This window comes from Dipodomys merriami, unplaced genomic scaffold (assembly GCF_024711535.1).
Source record: "Dipodomys merriami isolate MVZ:Mamm:240054 unplaced genomic scaffold, mDipMer1.0.p SCAF_6, whole genome shotgun sequence".
In the NCBI taxonomy this organism is placed as follows: domain Eukaryota; kingdom Metazoa; phylum Chordata; class Mammalia; order Rodentia; family Heteromyidae; genus Dipodomys; species Dipodomys merriami.
This window is the reverse complement of record NW_027206179.1, coordinates 10,423,563-10,441,218: the sequence shown is the minus strand read 5'-3', so window position 1 is coordinate 10,441,218 and position 17,656 is coordinate 10,423,563. Positions and strand designations below refer to the sequence as shown.

The 17,656-nt window shown below is 62.1% G+C and overlaps 1 protein-coding gene across 2 annotated transcripts; it reads left to right on the top strand.

Annotated features, from left to right (window-relative positions):
- Positions 1-1,590: 1,590 nt before the first annotated feature.
- Fzr1 (fizzy and cell division cycle 20 related 1) lies at positions 1,591-17,068 on the top strand. 2 transcript variants are annotated; one of them, XM_070002459.1, is made up of 14 exons: positions 1,591-1,788; positions 12,198-12,304; positions 12,811-12,936; positions 13,031-13,094; positions 13,174-13,301; positions 13,531-13,613; positions 13,848-14,031; positions 14,430-14,495; positions 14,761-14,863; positions 14,954-15,138; positions 15,273-15,506; positions 15,610-15,714; positions 15,995-16,087; positions 16,167-17,068. In XM_070002459.1, the coding sequence occupies exons 2-14, from the start codon at positions 12,236-12,238 to the stop codon at positions 16,206-16,208; spliced, it is 1,482 nt and encodes a 493-aa protein (XP_069858560.1). In that variant the 5' UTR covers positions 1,591-1,788; positions 12,198-12,235; the 3' UTR covers positions 16,209-17,068. The 2 variants fall into 2 exon arrangements, with proteins under 2 accessions (XP_069858560.1, XP_069858559.1); XM_070002458.1 differs by having other exon boundaries at positions 13,833-14,031.
- Positions 17,069-17,656: the final 588 nt, after the last annotated feature.

Below are 17,656 nucleotides of genomic sequence, written 5' to 3'. Positions count from 1 at the left end.
CTCACAGACTTTCCTGCCTCAGCTGGCTTTGAACTGCAATCCTCAGATCTCAGTCTCCTGAGTAACTAGGATTACAGGTGTGAGCCACCAGTAACCAGCCTAACATATTCTTTATTGTCACCGTTAAAGATAGTAGCTACTACCTAGTCCTATCTCAATGGATTCACTAATGGCTTCCTACAGTTCTCAGCCTTTTACACCTGGCTTTCTGAAAGCAATGTCCTCAAGGTACATCTATGTTGAGGCCTGTTATCAGAGCCTCATTCCTTTATATTGTGAAATAAAGTTCTATTGTATGAACAAAGCTTTACCCATTCATCCGTAACTGGGTGTTTGAGTTATTTGTGTTTTTGGACTCCTTCAGCCAGTTGCACAGTGGAGGAATTTTTCTGGGCATGTCTGTCTGTGTTTATTTCTCTCAGGCGGGTGGATACCTAGTGTAATACAGCTGTGTCATACGGTAGTTCTATATTTAACTTTTTGAGGAACTGCCAGACTTTTTCTCAAAATCCACAGTGTTTTACAGCTGCCTAGGACAGTTGTATTTTCCCCCACATCTTTGTCCACACTCATCATCCCCACCCTTGTTTTTTTCTATTCATTCTGATTGGTTTTGAATCAAAGTCATCCTACAAGGTTTGAGCCAGTATCTCCTTGTGTTTTGAATTTGAATTTCTGTAAATGCTAAAGAAGTTGAATGGCTTGTGTGAGCAGGGTATTTTTGCATATCCTCCAGAATGTCTAGTCACATAATTTATTTTTTTTTTGGGGGGGGGTAAGAGGTCCTGGTGCTTGAACTCAGGGCCTGGGTGCTGTCCCTGAGCTTTGTTGTTGTTGTTCAAGGCTAGCCCCCTACCCCTTGAACAGCAGCTCCACTTTTGGCTTTCTGCTAATGAATTGCTGCCCCTGGCTTCAAACCCTGATTCTCAGAGAGCAGCCTCCAGAGTCGCTAGGATGACAGGCCATTTTCATAGACTCTTTTTTTTTTTCTTTTTTAAACCCGCTGCCCTATTACATCCCCCGTCCAAACTTTCCCACTCATCTTTAAGCAGGGATCTTTAATCTGATTTGTTCCTCGCGGCGTCTGGAGCGCTTGGAGGTGGAATGATTGCAGGAGGGAATGAATGAATGGCTCAGCAGCAGAGTTAGCGTGCGATTCCGTCTGTGTTTATCACACCCGGTGTGACTGGTCCGGGTCTACCCTGTGGGTCCACCCTCGGGCGGGGTGTGAGTGCGTGCGTGTGTGTGCAGCTCCACGCGACAGTCCTCCAGTGAACAGCAGCCACTCCCTCCAACCCGCAGCGCTCTTTTCCCCATTCTTCCCGCAGCCAGCGCCCTCCTCCAGTCCCCCTTCCGCCCGCGGTTGCCCTTGGCAACGCGTGGTGCCGCTCTTCCTGTATTGATTCGAATCCTCGGAGGCGTCACGTCCTCCCGAGATGCTCCACGCGCGCAGGCGCACCAGCGGGGAGTGGGCGGGGCGGGAGCAGCCTGGGGCGCGCGAGGGGGCGGGGCCGAGCCGAGCCGCGGCACCCAGCGTGCCGGCGTGGGGGCGTGGCCGGCGCTCGGGAACGCGCTCGTCCGGCGGTCCGGGCGCGCGCGGCCGAAGGAGGGAGCCGGGAAGCCGCGGACTAGCGAAGCGCCGCCATATTAGGAGCCGCGGATTCCCGGGATCCCGTCAGTGGCGGCGGCTGCCGGCTCTGGTGAAACTGCGGCGGCCCGAGGCAGGTGCGGCGCGGCGCCGGGAGAGGCGGGGCCGGCGGGAGCCCGCGGGCGACGGGAGCGAGCCAGGTGAGGCGGCCGGGGATGGTGGGACCCGCCCCCCGGGGCCCGAGGCGGCGGCCGGCCGCCGCGCCGGGACCCCCGCCCCCGGCCCAGCCCCTCCCGGAGCAGCCGGTCCCTCTGGATGTCACCCCGCACCCCCAGGCTGCGCCAGGCCCGGTGACCTCAGCATCTCCCGTCCTGACCCCCCCCCGAATTCGAACGTCCCCCCCCCAGGTCAGGCCCAATATAACCCCTCACCCCTGAACCCCCACCCCCGCAGACCCCTTCCTCCGTTACCAGCACCCAGCATCCTTTAAAAAAAAAAGTCACACCCCTCCCTAAAGAAAAGCCGGGGGACCCCTCCTGGCCGCTCCCCTCCCCCAAAGGTGTGGACCCGGCTGCCCATCGCCCCCCCCCCCCCCCGTCACTGCTCTCTCCGGTCTGTCAAGTCCCCTGTAAAGTGGACTTCCAAATTCCAACGCTCCCTGCCCAGACCCTGTCCCCCCCCACTTACATTGCACCCCTAGACCCGAGTGTCCCCAAGAAAATATCATCTGAGCCCCAGAGATCAGAAACATCTGGACTCCTGGGTATGGACTTGGCCTGGCCAGGATGCTCAAAGTCACACCGTGACCCTCCCCAAGATATGAATGAATGAACATCTGTCTCTCCCCCCCCCCATTCCTTTGGGCACCTCTGATTTCTGCTTCCCCACTGTTCTGGCTATGTCAGCCCACTTCAGCCACCCCACCCCCAGTATCCAGCTCTTCCATCTGTTCGGTGACCCACCCAAACCTGAGAGGGTCTGTGAAGTACCCAATCCCCTGCCCTTCAGATCGGAACCTCCATCCTGGCTGTGTTCCAGACACAAACCTTAGCGCTCCTGCATGTGAAATGTGCCGGTGGTGACCCCCTCCCTCCTGCTCCCCCACTGTCCCTAACCCAGTGCTTAAGAAATGATTTTGCTTCCGGTTTTCTCCACCTAAAACTCCTTTCTTGGTTCGGGGCACCTGTCTGTGTTGGAAGCAGAAACCCCCATCCTTCATGTGATGACCTCATACCTCTAGCTGGTGAGGCCGCAGCCCCCTCCCCAACTTCTTCTGCCTGTGCTCTGAGTGAATGAGAGTCATTTGCTTAATGAAGAATTAAGGGGAGATGCCAGGATGCTTTTGGAATCAGGGCTTAGTCTCTGTGGAGTCTGATGATGCCTCCCCCCAACAGTGCCTAGGACTTGTGCCTAGGACCTCTGTCCATTTGTGTGTGGTTTTCCTGGTGGAGGTGGTGGCCTCCTTCCCCCCCCCCCCAGGGTGCTGTGTGTTGTTCATACTGGTCTGTTGCTTCTCTCTGGGCTGAGAAGTGGAAGCGGGGAAGCAGGTGTGCCAGGCCCTGCAGTGGGCGAAGGAGGGCAAAGGGCAGGCGCCATGCTGCAGGGGCTGCAGGAATGCCTCTGCTTCTCCCTCCCAAGTTGGGGTTCTAGTCTTCCAGCGCTGGCGTAGAGGCTTGTCCCTTTGCGGTGTCTCCCCATGTTGTTGTGCTCCGGGGAGTCAGACCCGCCCTGCCTGGGGCTGGGTTTGTTTGGGTGTAGAGATCGGGGCACTGCAGAGCAGATGAAAAAAGAGCATTATGCCCGGGCATGTGCCTGGCGTCTCAGCCCTCAGGAGGCTGAGGCAGGAGGATCTGGAGGTCAGGGTTCAAAAACAGACAAAGGAAAAGGCTGGCAGGGCTTCCTGGTGGGCCGGAGGGTGTTCCTGGCACATCCATCTCTCACCAGAACTGTCTGGAGCTGGTAAGGGTGCCGGGGCTCCTGGCGGGTGTGTTTTCAGTCCTCAGGGCTTCAGGGTGGGTTGGCTGGTCATGGGGAGGGACACAATACAAAGTCATTGTGTTTGGGGTCAGTGCTGGGGACTCGGGGATGGAGGGACTTATTCTTTTAAGAACTGACCATGCCATACCACCCGGTAAGGCCTTTGTCCTAGAGTTGGGCTAATTCTGCCCTCAGGGCACCCAAGGCCATGCCTTGTCACAGCAGGGGAACTCTGGCCTGCAGTGGGTGGAGGCCAGGGACACTGCCCAGCACGCTGTAGGACTCAGGATGCCCAGCGACCAACAACCCAGCCTGGTACCCACGGTGCCCAGGAGCAGGGGAGCTGCTCTAGACCATTCTGAGGGCCGGCAAGGGTGCCCACCCAGCCACCTGCACCCCACAGTGACTAATGCCACCCAGTGCCCCGTAGCACTCCCCATCACGTGCACCTGAGGGACGAGGGACAGGATGCATCAGGCCCTCTACTGGGGACAGACAGACGGACGAAGGGGAGTATTTGGCTCTTCCCTGTGGCTGCCAGGGACCTTCTGCTCATCACTCTGGCAGCAGCGTCTGCCTGGGAGACCAAGGTCAGCACCTTTCCAGGCTGTACCATGGTGGGGCTACGGCCCAGAGAGCCTCCGCCTCTTCCCCAGCCCAGCGGCACCTGCTGGTTCAGCTCTGCACGAGCAGCAGCCCCCCACAAAGCTTCCACCTTGCTCCCCTCACGTCTTCAACTTAGTTTCTAGGTTTTACTTGCCAACAGCTTTAGACAGATTGAATCTCACGGCCACACAAAAAAACAGTGTACAGTTCAGGGGGCTTAGTGGTAGAGTGCTCGCCTGGCGTGCATGAAGCCCTGGGTTTGATTCTTCAGTACCACATACACAGAAAAAGCTGGAAGTGGTGCTGTGGCTCAAGTGGTAGAGTGCTAGCCTTGAGCTCAGAGTGGCTCAGGGACAGTGCCCAGGCCCTGAGTTCAAGCCCCAGGACTGACCTCCCCCCCCCCCAAAAAAAAATAAAGTACAGTTCAGATTTTTTGTTTGTTTTGGTGGTACTGAAGTTTGAACTCAGGGCCTTACATGCTGGGGCAGGTGCTTTACCACCTGAGTTACATTTCAGCCCTTTGTGCTTTAGTTATTTTTCAGACAGGTCTTATCCCCACCTCCTACCCCCTCCTTGGCCAGCCTAGACCTCAGTCCCATTTATGGCTTCCACATTGCTGGGATGATGGGCACTCACCCCTGTGTCCAGCCGTTAGTCTAGAGAGGGTCTTGTAAACCTTTTGCCCTGGCTGGTCTAAACTGGGATTCTCCAATCTCTGCCTCCTGAGTAGCTGGGATTACAGGTGTGAGCCACTGCCCCTGGCCATACCTGTAATCACCAAGTTATGTTGCTCTGACCATTACCCACTTCCAGAGCTATCACCCAAAGGAAGCCCTGTCCCCATGAGCAGTCACACCGTCCCTTCCCCGGCACCTGGCCTCAGTGAATGCACCTCCTGTCTCTAGATACACCTGTTCTGGGCATTTTCTATCAGTGGGGCAGATGCGCCGGGGCCTTTGGTGTCTTCTCTCACTGACCACAGTGGCCTCAGCTTCCCTTTACGCTGTAGCCTAGGTCACAGCCTCTTCCTGTTCCTGGCTGCATAGTACTCCAGCATGGGAGTGGACCGTGTGCGGTGTGCGTGTTTCTCTCTGCACACTGAGCTGCTTCTGCCTTGCCTGTGATGAGCCCAGCCACTGGGGCAGTCAGGCACAGGTTTCTGAGCCAGGACCCTGTCGGGGGATGTAAAGGCCCTTGACTGCTGCTCAGCCCCTGCTGCTCGCTGCCTCCCGCCTCCCCCAACAGAAGTCTGTCCTTCCTCACCACCATCATCACCCCAACCCTCCTCTCCACGTCCTGCTGTATTTGAGGACCGGGGAGTGTCCATTCCTGTGGCTTGCAGGCGATCACCTGCCCCTGCTGGCCTTGCCCCCCCCCTCGGCCGCTGCTGGCTCTGGAGGCGTGCCTGGACCGCAGTGTGGGGCTGGTCCCCCAGGGCGGGGCCTGAGCGAGGCGCTGTTCCCCGAACACACGCACCGACACCCGCACACTGCTTGGAAGGGTGCAAGGGTGCCATCGCCTTGGTGGTGGTCAGTCAGCCCCATCTCCCGTACCCACGCTGGCCACATCAGGGACATGTGGGTATTGAGGCTGGGGAGTGCCCGGCCTGGGTGTGTGGCCACTAGGGGTGCTACTCAGCCCCCCCATGGCTGGGTGGGGAGTCCGGTGGTGAGTGTGCTAGGTCCCCCCTGTGCCCCCTGTGCTCCGTGGTGCCAGGGTGGCCCAGTCCCTGCCATGCCAGGGCCTCCCCGTTGGCCCATCTTTCTGAGGCCCGTCCATGCTGGTGAGCGCCCCCTGCCGGTGTGGCTGTGTCTGTGCGGGCTGCTTCCGACCCCAAGGCACCCAGTCAAACAAGGCCGCTGGTGCAGGCTGGGGACAGAAACTTAGGGTCTCCCTAAGGTTGGGGTCAGTGCCTGGGGTTAGAGCAGCCGTTCTGTCCCAAGATGATCTGTAGATGGGAGCCCCCGGCAGGGAGATCGTGGGCATCAGGCTCGCATCACCTCTGGACTTTGAGCCAAGAGACACAGAGTACATACAAGGTGGCCTCCAGGGAGAGGCAATGTGGGTTCAAACCCAGCCCTGGTCCCTCTACCATGCACCTGAGCACGCTGTGGACACTCCCGCGGGAGGGAGGGGCAGGATGGAGTCAGTGGTGTGGTGGGGCTGTGGCTCTGCGGGAGGCATGGGCCGGATACCCTACTGAGCATGTGGGGGGGGGGCTGGTAGCACAGGTGGGAGAGCAAGATGGGAAGGTCCCCCCAAATCCACACGGACGTGTGCCAATGCTGGGAAGGAGAGGCACTTAAGATGTGTAGAAACAAAATGTAAAAGCAACGTGCCAGGGGCTCAAACCTGTCATCCTAGCTACTCAGGAGGCTCAGATCTGAGGATGGCGATTCAAAGCCAGCCTGGGCCAGGAAAGTCTGTGAGACGTTCATCTTCAATGAACCACCAGAGAACTGGAAATGGCGCTGTGGCTCAAGTGCTAGAGCGCTCACCTTGAGCTGAAGAGCTCAGGGACAGCGCCCAGGCCCTGAGTTCAAGGCTGATGACTGACAAAAGCTAATATAGTAAAGGCCCGGGGGTGTGGTTCAGTGGAAGTGTGCTTGCCTAGCCTAGAACCACACCCCAAGATCCCATGTGTGCAGCAAGTTGGGTAACTCCCCATTTTCTGTTGGACCCTCCTTATCTGGCACCAACCCCCTAGGCCCTGGGGGAATAGCTGGGGATGGCCCACAGGCCAGGGCCACCAGAGTGACCCCTCCCCTGTCCCTGGAGGACCCACACCTGGTGTCCTCACAGCACGAGGCTCCTGAGAGTCTGTCCACAGCCATTAGTCACCTCGTCCGTAATTGGACCGATGGTCCCAGGTAGAACCAGACCACACCCCCACCCGCTCTGGAGAGCCGGGGTCTGTCGCTCCCCGGCGCGGCCTCCCCGTCCCTGTCCTGCGCTGGGTCCTGGTCTGCTTGCAGGCCTGTGGCAAGGGCCACACAGGGGAAGGAGCCGAGTAAAGCTGAGCGCTTGCTCTGCCTCACCCGAGCTGCCCGGGCCACACAGTGCTGCAGGACCCGTGTGGCTCCCGCCACCCCCCCCATCACCTGGCAATGTCTGGAATGTGGGGTTTGTCCCAGAGGCCTCGGCATGGAGCGGGGAGGCCAGGGAGGTCCCAGGATGCCCACACAGAATCGGGGCGCCCAGGCCTAAGCCATCTCAGGGCCACCACAAGGCCCCAGCTGCCCCCGGTGAGTCACCGCAGGCCTGCGCTGCCATGTGTCATTTCCTCTTGTTTCTCGAAGCCGAGACCCTGCGCGGCAGGGACCAGTTTTTCAGGATGAGCAGTGATGAAGAGGAAGTGTGCCCAGAGCCTGAGGAACAGGGCACTGTGCTTCTGGGGGTTCAGGCGGCACCTGGACGCCTCCCCGACTCCATTCCCAAGCTGCAAGGGCCTGGCCTCGTGTGTTACAGGGCTTCTGGCCCACATCCGGGGGCTTGGCCTGAGACCCCTAGAGGTGGAAAGTCTCGCCCTGGAACAGGGTCCTCCCCCGCCCCCCCCCGCCCATCTCTGCAGAGTGAAGGCCCAGCCCTCCACCCCCAACCCTCAGAGTGACAGGGACAGGCCCTTGCACACACGGCCAGCATCGCCTGGGGTTGTGTCTAGTGAGGGGGAGCACATAGAAATGGGGACCTGAACCCTGGGGCCAGGAAGGGCCCAGAACAGCGGCCATGGTTGGCGGGCATGCCAGATGCCAGGCCTGCTGAGCCACCTCAGTGGCCTGACTCATGAGGTGGGGTGTGCAGGGGTCCTCACCCAGCTGTGCCGAGTGACCATGGGGTACCCACCCCCAAGGGAGCAGGTGAAGCTCGTGAGCGTGTGTCCAGAAGGTGTGGCTGTGGTGGTGAATACTCTGGGGACCTTGGGGTAACCCCAGAGCCCGTAGGCAGTGGCAGACCCCACAGCGAGCAGCCGCCCCGGGCCATTCCTAAGGCTGCGTCCTGCTGGCACTCAGCCCCCTAGTGTTGTGGGGTCTCTGTGATCATTGTTAAGTTTGGGGAGCAGAACAGCGCAGGCTCCTTGGCCTGCTGGCCCTCGCTGTCCTGGGGTTTGTGTGAACCACTAAAATGGCTCTGACAGAGCTCAAGTAAAATGAACGGCCTCCTTCCTCCCCCATCACGCCCTGTCGCCTCCCCAGAGCTGACCCTGTCCCCATGCCCCGCTCTCCCTGCAGATCCCCGCGGGCCGGCAGGGCTCCCGGGCCTCCTCTGCCATGCTCCGCTCCTGCGAGCTGCCACAGGGGTGTCTGCCCTTCGTGCCCGCAGCCGCTTCCCCTCCCGAGAGGTAGAAACACCAAACCTGTGCCAAAAAGGGCTCACAGCTCTGCTTTGGAAAGCAGTTGCCAGATTGTCTCAGCAGCCCCAGTAGAACTGGGGTGTACCATGTGTCCATCCCATCCCCAGCCTGCAGCAACCACGCTGCATCCCTGCAGGAAAGTGTTCTGCCCCTGCCCGGGCCCTGCTGAGAACCACTGGTTAGGCCTTTGGCCAGTTTGGCCTCGTGTCCTGTGGGCAGCAAGGGTGGGTTTATTTTGCATGTTGATGCTTGCTGTGCCTCGCAGTCCTTCGTACCTTGTGTTGCACCTGCAGCCGGCGTGCTGCGGAGGATCACCGCAGACTGGCCACACTCCTGGCTCTTAGCCGCCCCGGGTCAAAGTCTGGGGCCCAACTCCTCAGAGGCAGATGGGTGCCCGCTCCCAGTTGTAGATTATACCAGTTAGACTGTGGGAACCCCACACCCTTCAGTCATCCAGTCCTAGATTCACAAAAAAGACTGCGTCGGAGCTGGAAGCTTCGTGGTGTGTGCTTGCCTGTGTGTGTCAGGCCCCGGGGTCTACCCTATGTACCACCCAAAGACAATTAAAATGTATGTGGAGCCAGCTACTGTGGCTCCCACCTGTCATCCTAGCCACTCAGGAGGCCGAGATCTCAGGATCACGGATGGAAGCCAGCCTGGGCAGGAAAGTCTGTGAGACTCATCTCCAATTAACCATTAGGAACCCAGAAGTGGTGCCATGGCTCAAGTGGTAGAGCATTTACCTTGAGCTGAAGAGCTGAGGGACAGCGCCCAGGCCCAGAGTTCAAGCCCTGTGACCTACCTACCAAAAAAGAAGTAAAAAAAAGCATATGATGGGAGGCTAGGTACCAGTGGCTTACACCTGTAATTCTAGCTACTGGGATGTGAGACCTAGGCTGAGATCTGAGGGTCTCAGTTTGAATGTCTTCTCTTCAATTAACCACAAGCTGGAAGTGGAGCTGTGGCTCAAGTGGTAGAGTATTAGCCTTGAGCACAAAAGCGCAGGGACAGTGCTAAGGCCCTAAGTTCAAGCCTCAGGACCAGCACCAAAAAAATTACATGGGAGGGGGTGTGATGTGACATGCAAATACCACTTGAGGACCCGGAACTCTACTCACCATATGAAATAAGCAAGTTTCGGTGCCTTATCAACATGCTTTGTTGGTGGTGGTCATAGAGCTTGAACTCGGCCTGGGCGCTGTCCCTCAGCTCTTCAGCTCAAGGTGAGCATTCTACCACTTGAGCCACAGCGCCACTTCCTGCTTTTTCTGCTTATGAGGAATCGAACCCAGGGCCTCATGCATGCGAGGCAAACACTACCACTGAGCCACCTTCCCAGCCCTCATCCTGTTTGGTTTTAAGCCAGAGTCTTCATATATGGCTCAGTTGGGCTAGAACCCATGACTGGCCTGCTTCCTGCCTCTTGAGGGCCAGGGTGGCACGCGAACCATTCAGCTCATATAGCACGCACACCCCTTTTTTTTTCCTTCTGTTTTGGTTGAACTGGGGAGCCTCGCATGTGGCAGGTGCTCTGCCTCTTAAGCCACATCTCTAGTCCAGGACCGAAATTTGCATTACAGACATATTCCAGACTGAGAAGGCCTGGTCCTGTGTCGGTGCAGGGGGCGGGGGGGGGGAGCAGGCGGGGTGGTTATTTAGGGGTGCCTCCAAAGGATGCAGGAAGGAGAGCCTGTGCACCCTCCCTGCGGCCTCACTGAAGTCCCTCTGGGACGGTGCCTGTGGTAACGGCTGGGGGCCCCCATGGGGACCCCCGTCTCTGTGATGATGCTCCTGCCCCAGCTTCTAAAGGAGCCCCACTCCCTGGCGTTGGTTGTGGGGTCCGCGAGCTGGGGCTCAGCCTCCTGTGCGCTGGGCTCGCGGTTGCAGTGTCTTGCTTGGCCCTGGAGCTGCTTCTGACCTGGGCATGCGCCCTGGTTTCCTCCCACAAGTGTCACCTGAGAGACCCTTCGTTCTCCGCCGCCGTCAGGCCGCGAGGCCGTGGTCAGTGAGCGTGGCTCCCCCAGCAGCTCTGCGCCAGGGCCTTCCAGCACCTGAGCTGATCCCGCTGGCAGCAGGCCAGGAGCGCGCCCTGGGAGGAGGAAGGAACTTTCTGGTAGTGAATCTTGCTCTGCTGCCCAGCAGGTACTCAGGCGTGTGGCCAGGTGGGCATTTACCACTGGCCCTGAGCTCTCGATACGGTCTGTCGGGACGCTGCCCCCGACGTGGTGTCTGCCAGAACAGGCATCGCCGTGCCCTTGGGGTGCCCTGGGGCCTAGGCTGGTGTGGGTAGGGTGCATCCTGCGAAGTGAGAGGGGGCCTGGCTGTCGGCACCGCCTGCGGCCGCAGCCCAGTAAACCAGAAGCGGGGTGTTATCCTGGCAGCATCCCCCCAGCGCGCACACTCGGGACTCGGGGACACGGGAGTGGGTGCAGGCTTGGGGGACCTGCCACAGCCGCCGTCGGGGAGCACGCTCTCCCAGCCAGGAGCCCGCTTCCTCCTCCGTGCCGGTGCTCACAGCGACGCCACGCGAGGGGCTGCCAGCCGTGGCTGCCGTCCTGCGGGTCTCGCCCTCACCTCTGCCTGGTTGGGGCCCAGCCCCGCTCCAGCCGTGGCCCTGGCACTTGGCAGAGGCCATCTGGGGTGAGGAGGGGCCGTGGGTCTGCGCAGCTCCTCAGGTACCACGTTGTTCCAAGGCGGTGGACAGGCGAGGACCGGGGAGAGCCACGCTGGTGCGACCTAGGGCTGTTCTCAAACAGCTCCAGGAGAGAGAGGGCCATGAAACAGTGGCCTTTTGTTGTTGGTTGTGGGGCCTGAACTCGGGGCCTGGGCGCTGTCCCCAAGCCTCTTTTTGCTCAAGGCTGGTGCTCTACCACTTGAGCCACAGAGCCACTTACGGCTTTTGAAAGTTTCATTGGAGATAAGAGTCTTGTGGGGACTTTCTGCCTGGACTGGCTTCAAACCACAGTCCTCAGATCTCAGCCTCCTGAGTAGCCAGGATGCCAGGCGTGAGCCACCGGTGCCCAGCAAACATTTCTCCAGTGTCAGTATGGAGCTCAGTGAGTGGGGGTCACTCCAGCGGCTGGAGCGCACAGCCAGGATGCACCAGAGGCCGCTGCAGATTCAGGGTGTGTAGGCAGGAGGGCAGCAGGGGTCTTGAGAACCAGTGTGTTCTCAGGGCCTCCAGGCAACAGCAGTTATTCCCACGTTGGGAGTGGGGTGGTGTCTGCCCTGCACCTCTATTTAGTGGACACGGGAGCCACGGGCACTCATTCTGAAGGTGTCTGCTGTGGCCCTGTGCTACGTTTGGTGGCACCTGAGCACCATCCCTGAGCACCGCCCACCCTGCCTGGCTCCCAGGCCAGTGCTCCTCTCTCTCCGGTGTTCTTCCCCCACTGGTGGCACTTCCCGGCCTCCCACGCACGCACGCACGCACGCAGGCCCCCCCCCTCGCCCCACCCCGCTGGGCTGACTGCAAGGCCCTGGCCCTCGGCCGTCAGGTGTGAGATGAGGCGCGCTGGCCCCGCACTTGTAGGGCACACGTGGGCCAGGGGCTGTGGCTTGGAGCCACAGTGCTGCCACTTGTCCCCCTCCAGTGTCACCTGCCCTCCCAGCCCTGGAGGTCAGCAGCTAGTTTGTCCCCACGGTCACCTCACTGACCCCTGCCCTTCCTCCCAGGCTGCCCTGGCTGGAGTCCCGCCCCGCCCCGCCCGGCCATGGACCAGGACTATGAGCGGAGGCTGCTACGCCAGATCGTCATCCAGAATGAGAACACCATGCCCTGTGTGAGTCTGTGCAGAGTCGGGGGGGGGGGGGGATGCCCTGTGTGAGTCTGTGCAGAGTCGGGGGGGGGGGGGATGCCCTGTGTGAGTCTGTGCGGAGTCGGGGGGGGGGGGATGCCCTGTGTGAGTCTGTGTGGAGTCGGGGCGGGGGGGGGGGATGCCCTGTGTGAGTCTGTGCAGAGTCGGGGGGGGGGGATGCCCTGTGTGAGTCTGTGCAGAGTCGGGGGGGGGGGGATGCCCTGTGTGAGTCTGTGTGGAGTGGGGGGTGGGAAGGACATGCCCTGTGTGAGTCTGCATGGTGGGGGGTCCCACCGTGACCGGGCGTAACCTACACTGAGCTAGGATCAGGCCCTGCCTGCGTCCACACCGGTAGGAAGGAGGGCAGCAGGGGTGGTGAGGTCCTGCCACCTCCCCTGCCCAGGCCATGGGCTCCGTTCCCGCCCCCCGCCCCCCGCCCTGCTGTTTCCTGGACAGGCCCCAGGGGCTGAAGCCAGCGCCTCCCCTTCCAGGTGTCGGAGGTGCGGAGGACCCTGACGCCAGCCAACTCCCCGGTGTCCTCCCCCAGCAAGCACGGGGACCGCTTCATCCCCTCGCGCGCCGGCGCCAACTGGAGCGTGAACTTCCACAGGATCAATGTGAGGGGCGGCCCACAGCACGTAGCAGGCAGACCGGGGTGCCTGGGGGGCCGTCGCCCCTCGGAGCCTTACCCCCGCACTTCCTCCCCTGCAGGAAAATGACAAATCTCCCAGCCAGAACCGGAAAGCCAAGGACGCCACCTCGGACAACGGCAAGGGTAAGCTGCCGCCTGAGCTGCCACCCCACGCCCCGGCCCCACGGTCCCGCCCACCCGGCTCACGCGCTGTCGCCCACAGACGGCCTGGCCTACTCAGCCCTCTTGAAGAACGAGCTGCTGGGCGCCGGCATCGAGAAGGTGCAGGACCCACAGACGGAGGACCGACGGCTGCAGCCGTCCACTCCCGAGAGGAAAGGCCTGTTCACGGTGAGCCGCGCGTGGGCCCTGTCCTCTGCTGCGCGGGTCCCCGTCAGGCGTGGCCCTGACACCAGCCCACGTGGCCAGGGCCAGAACCACAGTTGCTGGGGAAGCCCATGGGCAAAGGCCTGGGCGGTCCCTGCTCAGTCTCCCCCCGATCCATGCCTTCGGGTGCTCTGGGTTGGGTGTGAAGCCCCCAAGCCCTGGCATCCCCTTAGCAGGTGTCCTCTGTCCCCAGTACTCCCTCAGCGCCAAGCGCTCTAGCCCCGATGACGGCAACGACGTGTCCCCCTACTCCTTATCCCCCGTCAGTAACAAGAGGTGAGTCGGGGCCCTCGGTGGGTGGGGCCCCGGTGCAGGCAGTGGAGAAGCCCACCCAGTGGCCCAAGGACCCCCAGACAGCAGCCCCGGAAGAACGGGGTGGCGGAAGCCCAGGACGGCAAGCTGCAGATTTGGGATGAGGTGATGATGAGCAGAGAAGCAGGGCTGGGCCCCAGGCAGGGTGGGGCGATGCTTCCGCGCATGGGCAGAAAGCCGCAGGCCTCTGCTCCACAGTCAGAAGCTGCTGCGCTCCCCACGGAAACCCACGCGCAAGATCTCCAAGATCCCCTTCAAGGTGCTGGACGCGCCCGAGCTGCAGGACGACTTCTACCTGAACCTGGTGGACTGGTCGTCCCTCAACGTGCTCAGCGTGGGGCTGGGCACCTGCGTCTACCTGTGGAGTGCCTGCACCAGCCAGGTGGGCCCTGGCGGGGAGGGGTCAGCTTTTCTGGGGCCCCAGGGCTGGGTGGGGCATGGCAGCCCCCCCGCTGCCTCTGGGGGCGCTCGGCGTCTGCTGTGTTCCAGCCCAGGCTGCCAGCCATGGTGGCATGCCCCACATGTCCCTCCCTGTGGCCACCCACGCCTGGCTGAGGCCCAACTTGGCAGGGGCCACCCCTCAACACCTGGCCTCTGAGATAAAGTGAGGGACTCCTCACCCCAGTACCCCTGTCCCCCCACTCCTTCATTCTTCTCTCCTTGCTGACCTGTGTCATCCCAACTGTCCCCCCAAGAATCGCGGGGCGCCAGATGGTACCTGTGGCCCCTTGGTGCCAAGTAATGGGATGGGGACATGTCTCACGTGCCCTCTGCCCCCAGGTGACCCGGCTCTGTGACCTCTCCGTGGAAGGGGACTCGGTGACGTCAGTGGGCTGGTCTGAGCGGGTGAGTGCCGGGGAACCCAGCGTGCCATCTGGAGCCCTTCCCGGGGTGCTCACCCCCCAGCTTGAGCATAGGGCTGCTCGTTGTGGGGTGCCACAGTCTACGGCAGGGTTGCAGCCCACAGGCCGCACAGTCGGGGGGCGGACGGTACCGCTACCTGCTCACATCCTAGATGGTGAGGAGGCCCCGGGGCGTCAGCGGGGCGCTGCCCCCCTTGCTGGGTACTGGGTGGCACCGGAGCCTCATGCCTGGCCTCTGTCACCCTCAGGGGAACCTGGTGGCCGTGGGCACGCACAAGGGCTTTGTGCAGATCTGGGACGCGGCGGCCGGGAAGAAGCTGTCCATGCTGGAGGGCCACACAGCACGCGTTGGTAAGGAGTCTGGCGTGGTGCGGCGGGCTGCACGGTGGGCCCGGCCCTGACCTCGCTCACCTGCCTCCCGCCTCCCGCCTCTTGCTGCAGGGGCCTTGGCCTGGAACGCCGAGCAGCTGTCGTCGGGCAGCCGCGACCGCATGATCCTGCAGAGGGACATCCGCACCCCACCCCTGCAGTCGGAGCGGCGGCTGCAGGGCCACCGCCAGGAGGTCTGTGGCCTAAAGTGGTCCACCGACCACCAGCTCCTCGCCTCGGGGGGCAACGACAACAAGGTAGGGCCTGAGCCCGGGGACATCCCCGCAGGCTGGGCATGGTGGGGTGCACTGGGCAGCCCGGCCCTGCAGCTCGGCGGGGGGATGGGGGGCTGGGGAGGCTGGGGCCGGGGCCTCACTGCCTGTGCCCGCAGCTCCTGGTCTGGAACCACTCGAGCCTGAGCCCGGTGCAGCAGTACACCGAGCACCTGGCCGCCGTGAAAGCCATCGCCTGGTCCCCGCACCAGCACGGCCTTCTGGCGTCGGGCGGCGGCACGGCTGACCGCTGCATCCGCTTCTGGAACACTCTCACGGGCCAGCCGCTGCAGTGCATCGACACTGGCTCCCAAGTGTGCAACCTCGCCTGGTCCAAGCACGCCAACGAGCTGGTGAGCGCCAAGCCGGGGAGCCGGGCGCCCCGCCGCGCTGTGTGTGTGTATGTGTGTCCATGTGTCCCCGCCCCGCAGCCAACCTGACCAGCCCCGTCCGCAGGTGAGCACGCACGGCTACTCACAGAACCAGATCCTCGTGTGGAAGTACCCGTCCCTCACCCAGGTGGCCAAGCTCACCGGCCACTCGTACCGCGTCCTCTACCTGGTGAGTGGCCGCTGCCTGGGGGCAGGGCACGCTCACACCTCCACCCGATCGCAGCACCCCTCCACTGACATTGGGGGGAGAAGTGATGTGTCCCCCACAGGCCGTGAGCCCTGCTAGCCAGGCACCCCATTCTGCTCCCCCCAGAGCCTGTGTGGCCCTGGGCTTGCTTCCCCGCGGGCACGCAGCTGCCACCTCCGAAGTGACCGCGCCCCACCGCCTCCCGCCTGTGCCCCCCACTCTGCCCCCAGCGCTGCCTGCAGCTGTCCTGTTCTCTCCGCAGGCAATGTCCCCTGACGGGGAGGCCATCGTCACCGGGGCTGGCGACGAGACCCTGAGGTTCTGGAACGTCTTTAGCAAAACGCGATCGACAAAGGTAAGGCACGGCCTGCCCCAGCCCCACGCGCGGCCTGGCCCCGCCGCCCCGCCGCTGCTCACCAGCCCCGTGTCCACAGGAGTCTGTGTCGGTGCTCAACCTCTTCACCCGGATCCGATAGGCCCACGGGCGGAGCGCGTCCCTGTGGAGACCGCCTGCCAGCTTGCATGGACCCGCGTCCCCGCCCCGCACGGTCCCTGGAGGAGACGGCGGGCGGCCGGGCGGGCGCTGGGCCTGGAGACCCCCGAAGAGTCTCATTAAATGCCTGATTGTGAGCCATGTCCACCAGTGTCTGGGGCGGGGACACGGAACCCTCCGCAGCGGGCCCTGGTGTCACCTTCTTGGAGAGCCGAACCCCCAGTGTCCCCCGGGCCTTGGCCCGCGCCAGCATCAGCACTCGGCACAGTGGACGCCAGGGACCCACGGCGCTGTCCGGTGCTGCCTGGAACCCGGGCCACTGCCACCGCTGCCCGTGGCTATGTCGGACAGACAGCTGGACACCATGCTGGCCTGAGACCATGGGTCAGCTGCCACCAGCCAGGGGCCATGGACCCAGGGCATCTGCAGCGCCATGGCTCCACCTGCCAGGCGGCCCCGGTGCCTGCTGCCCCCACACCTGGTGGTGGACCTGTCATCGCGAAACTCGCCGAGTCCTGGCCATCGTGCGTCCTGCGTTCGCCTCTCTGCTTCCCCTGCCCGTGTGACTGCGTCCGCCATGGGCACGGGGCCGCGAGCAACCAGGGCACCAGGTGTGTCCATCCTCCCTCCCCCTGCCTGTCTCCACCTGGCCGCCTGCCGTGGGAAGGGCGCTCGCCCTCTGGAAGCCTTCCGGGGCTTCCCTGACCTCAGATCCTGTGTCTTCTTAACCCCCCCCCCCCCCCCCCAAGCAGCCAGCGGTGCCCCATCCTCAGCCCCTCCTGCCGGGGCGGGGCCTGCTGGCCAGCGCCTGTGCGCATGTGTATATATGTATTTGTGACTCCCTCACGTCTGTTTGTGTTTTGTTGCCAGTCCTGGAGTTTTGGAGGCACGGGCAGGACTGGGTGGCCGCCTTGGGTCACAGTGACCCCTGACCTGCCACGGCGTGCTGGTCGCAGGGATGGCTGCGTGCAACTCCTTACGCCTCTCTGAGGTTCCTTCTTACTAAGGAAAGCCCAGCCAGCGCGGGTGGCTCACAAATAATCTCAGCCATTCCAGAGGCTCAGTTATATAAGGATGAAGGTTCGAAGTCAGCCTGGGCAGGTTAAGTCTATGAGACTCATGTCTAATGGACCACCAAAAAGCCAGAAGTTGGAGCTCTGGCTCAAGGGGTCGAGTGCCAACTTTGAGCACAAAAAAATGAAAAGCCCAGCTGTGTCCCCCAGCCCTGCCCCGCTCTGCCAGCTCGATGGCAAAGGACGCGGGGCGCAGCGAGGTGCCGGGCAGGGCGAGGTGCCCCGCTGCGGGGGCCCTGCAGGAGCCTCGTCCTGTGGGCGCTGAGCTGGGTCCTTGCGCTGGGGTGGCAGAGGTGACAGGTGTAGAAGGGCTCTTGGGTAGAGTGCCAGGCTGACCTGGCACTGCCCAGAGCATCTC

Coding starts and splice junctions, on each gene's coding strand:
- Fzr1 (XM_070002458.1), top strand. CDS start 12,236: ATGGACCAGGACTATGAGCGGAGGCTGCTACGCCAGATCGTCATCCAG. Junction 12,937..13,030: donor TGAACTTCCACAGGATCAAT/GTGAGGGGCGGC, acceptor CCTCCCCTGCAG/GAAAATGACAAATCTCCCAG. Junction 14,864..14,953: donor GGGCCACACAGCACGCGTTG/GTAAGGAGTCTG, acceptor CTCTTGCTGCAG/GGGCCTTGGCCTGGAACGCC.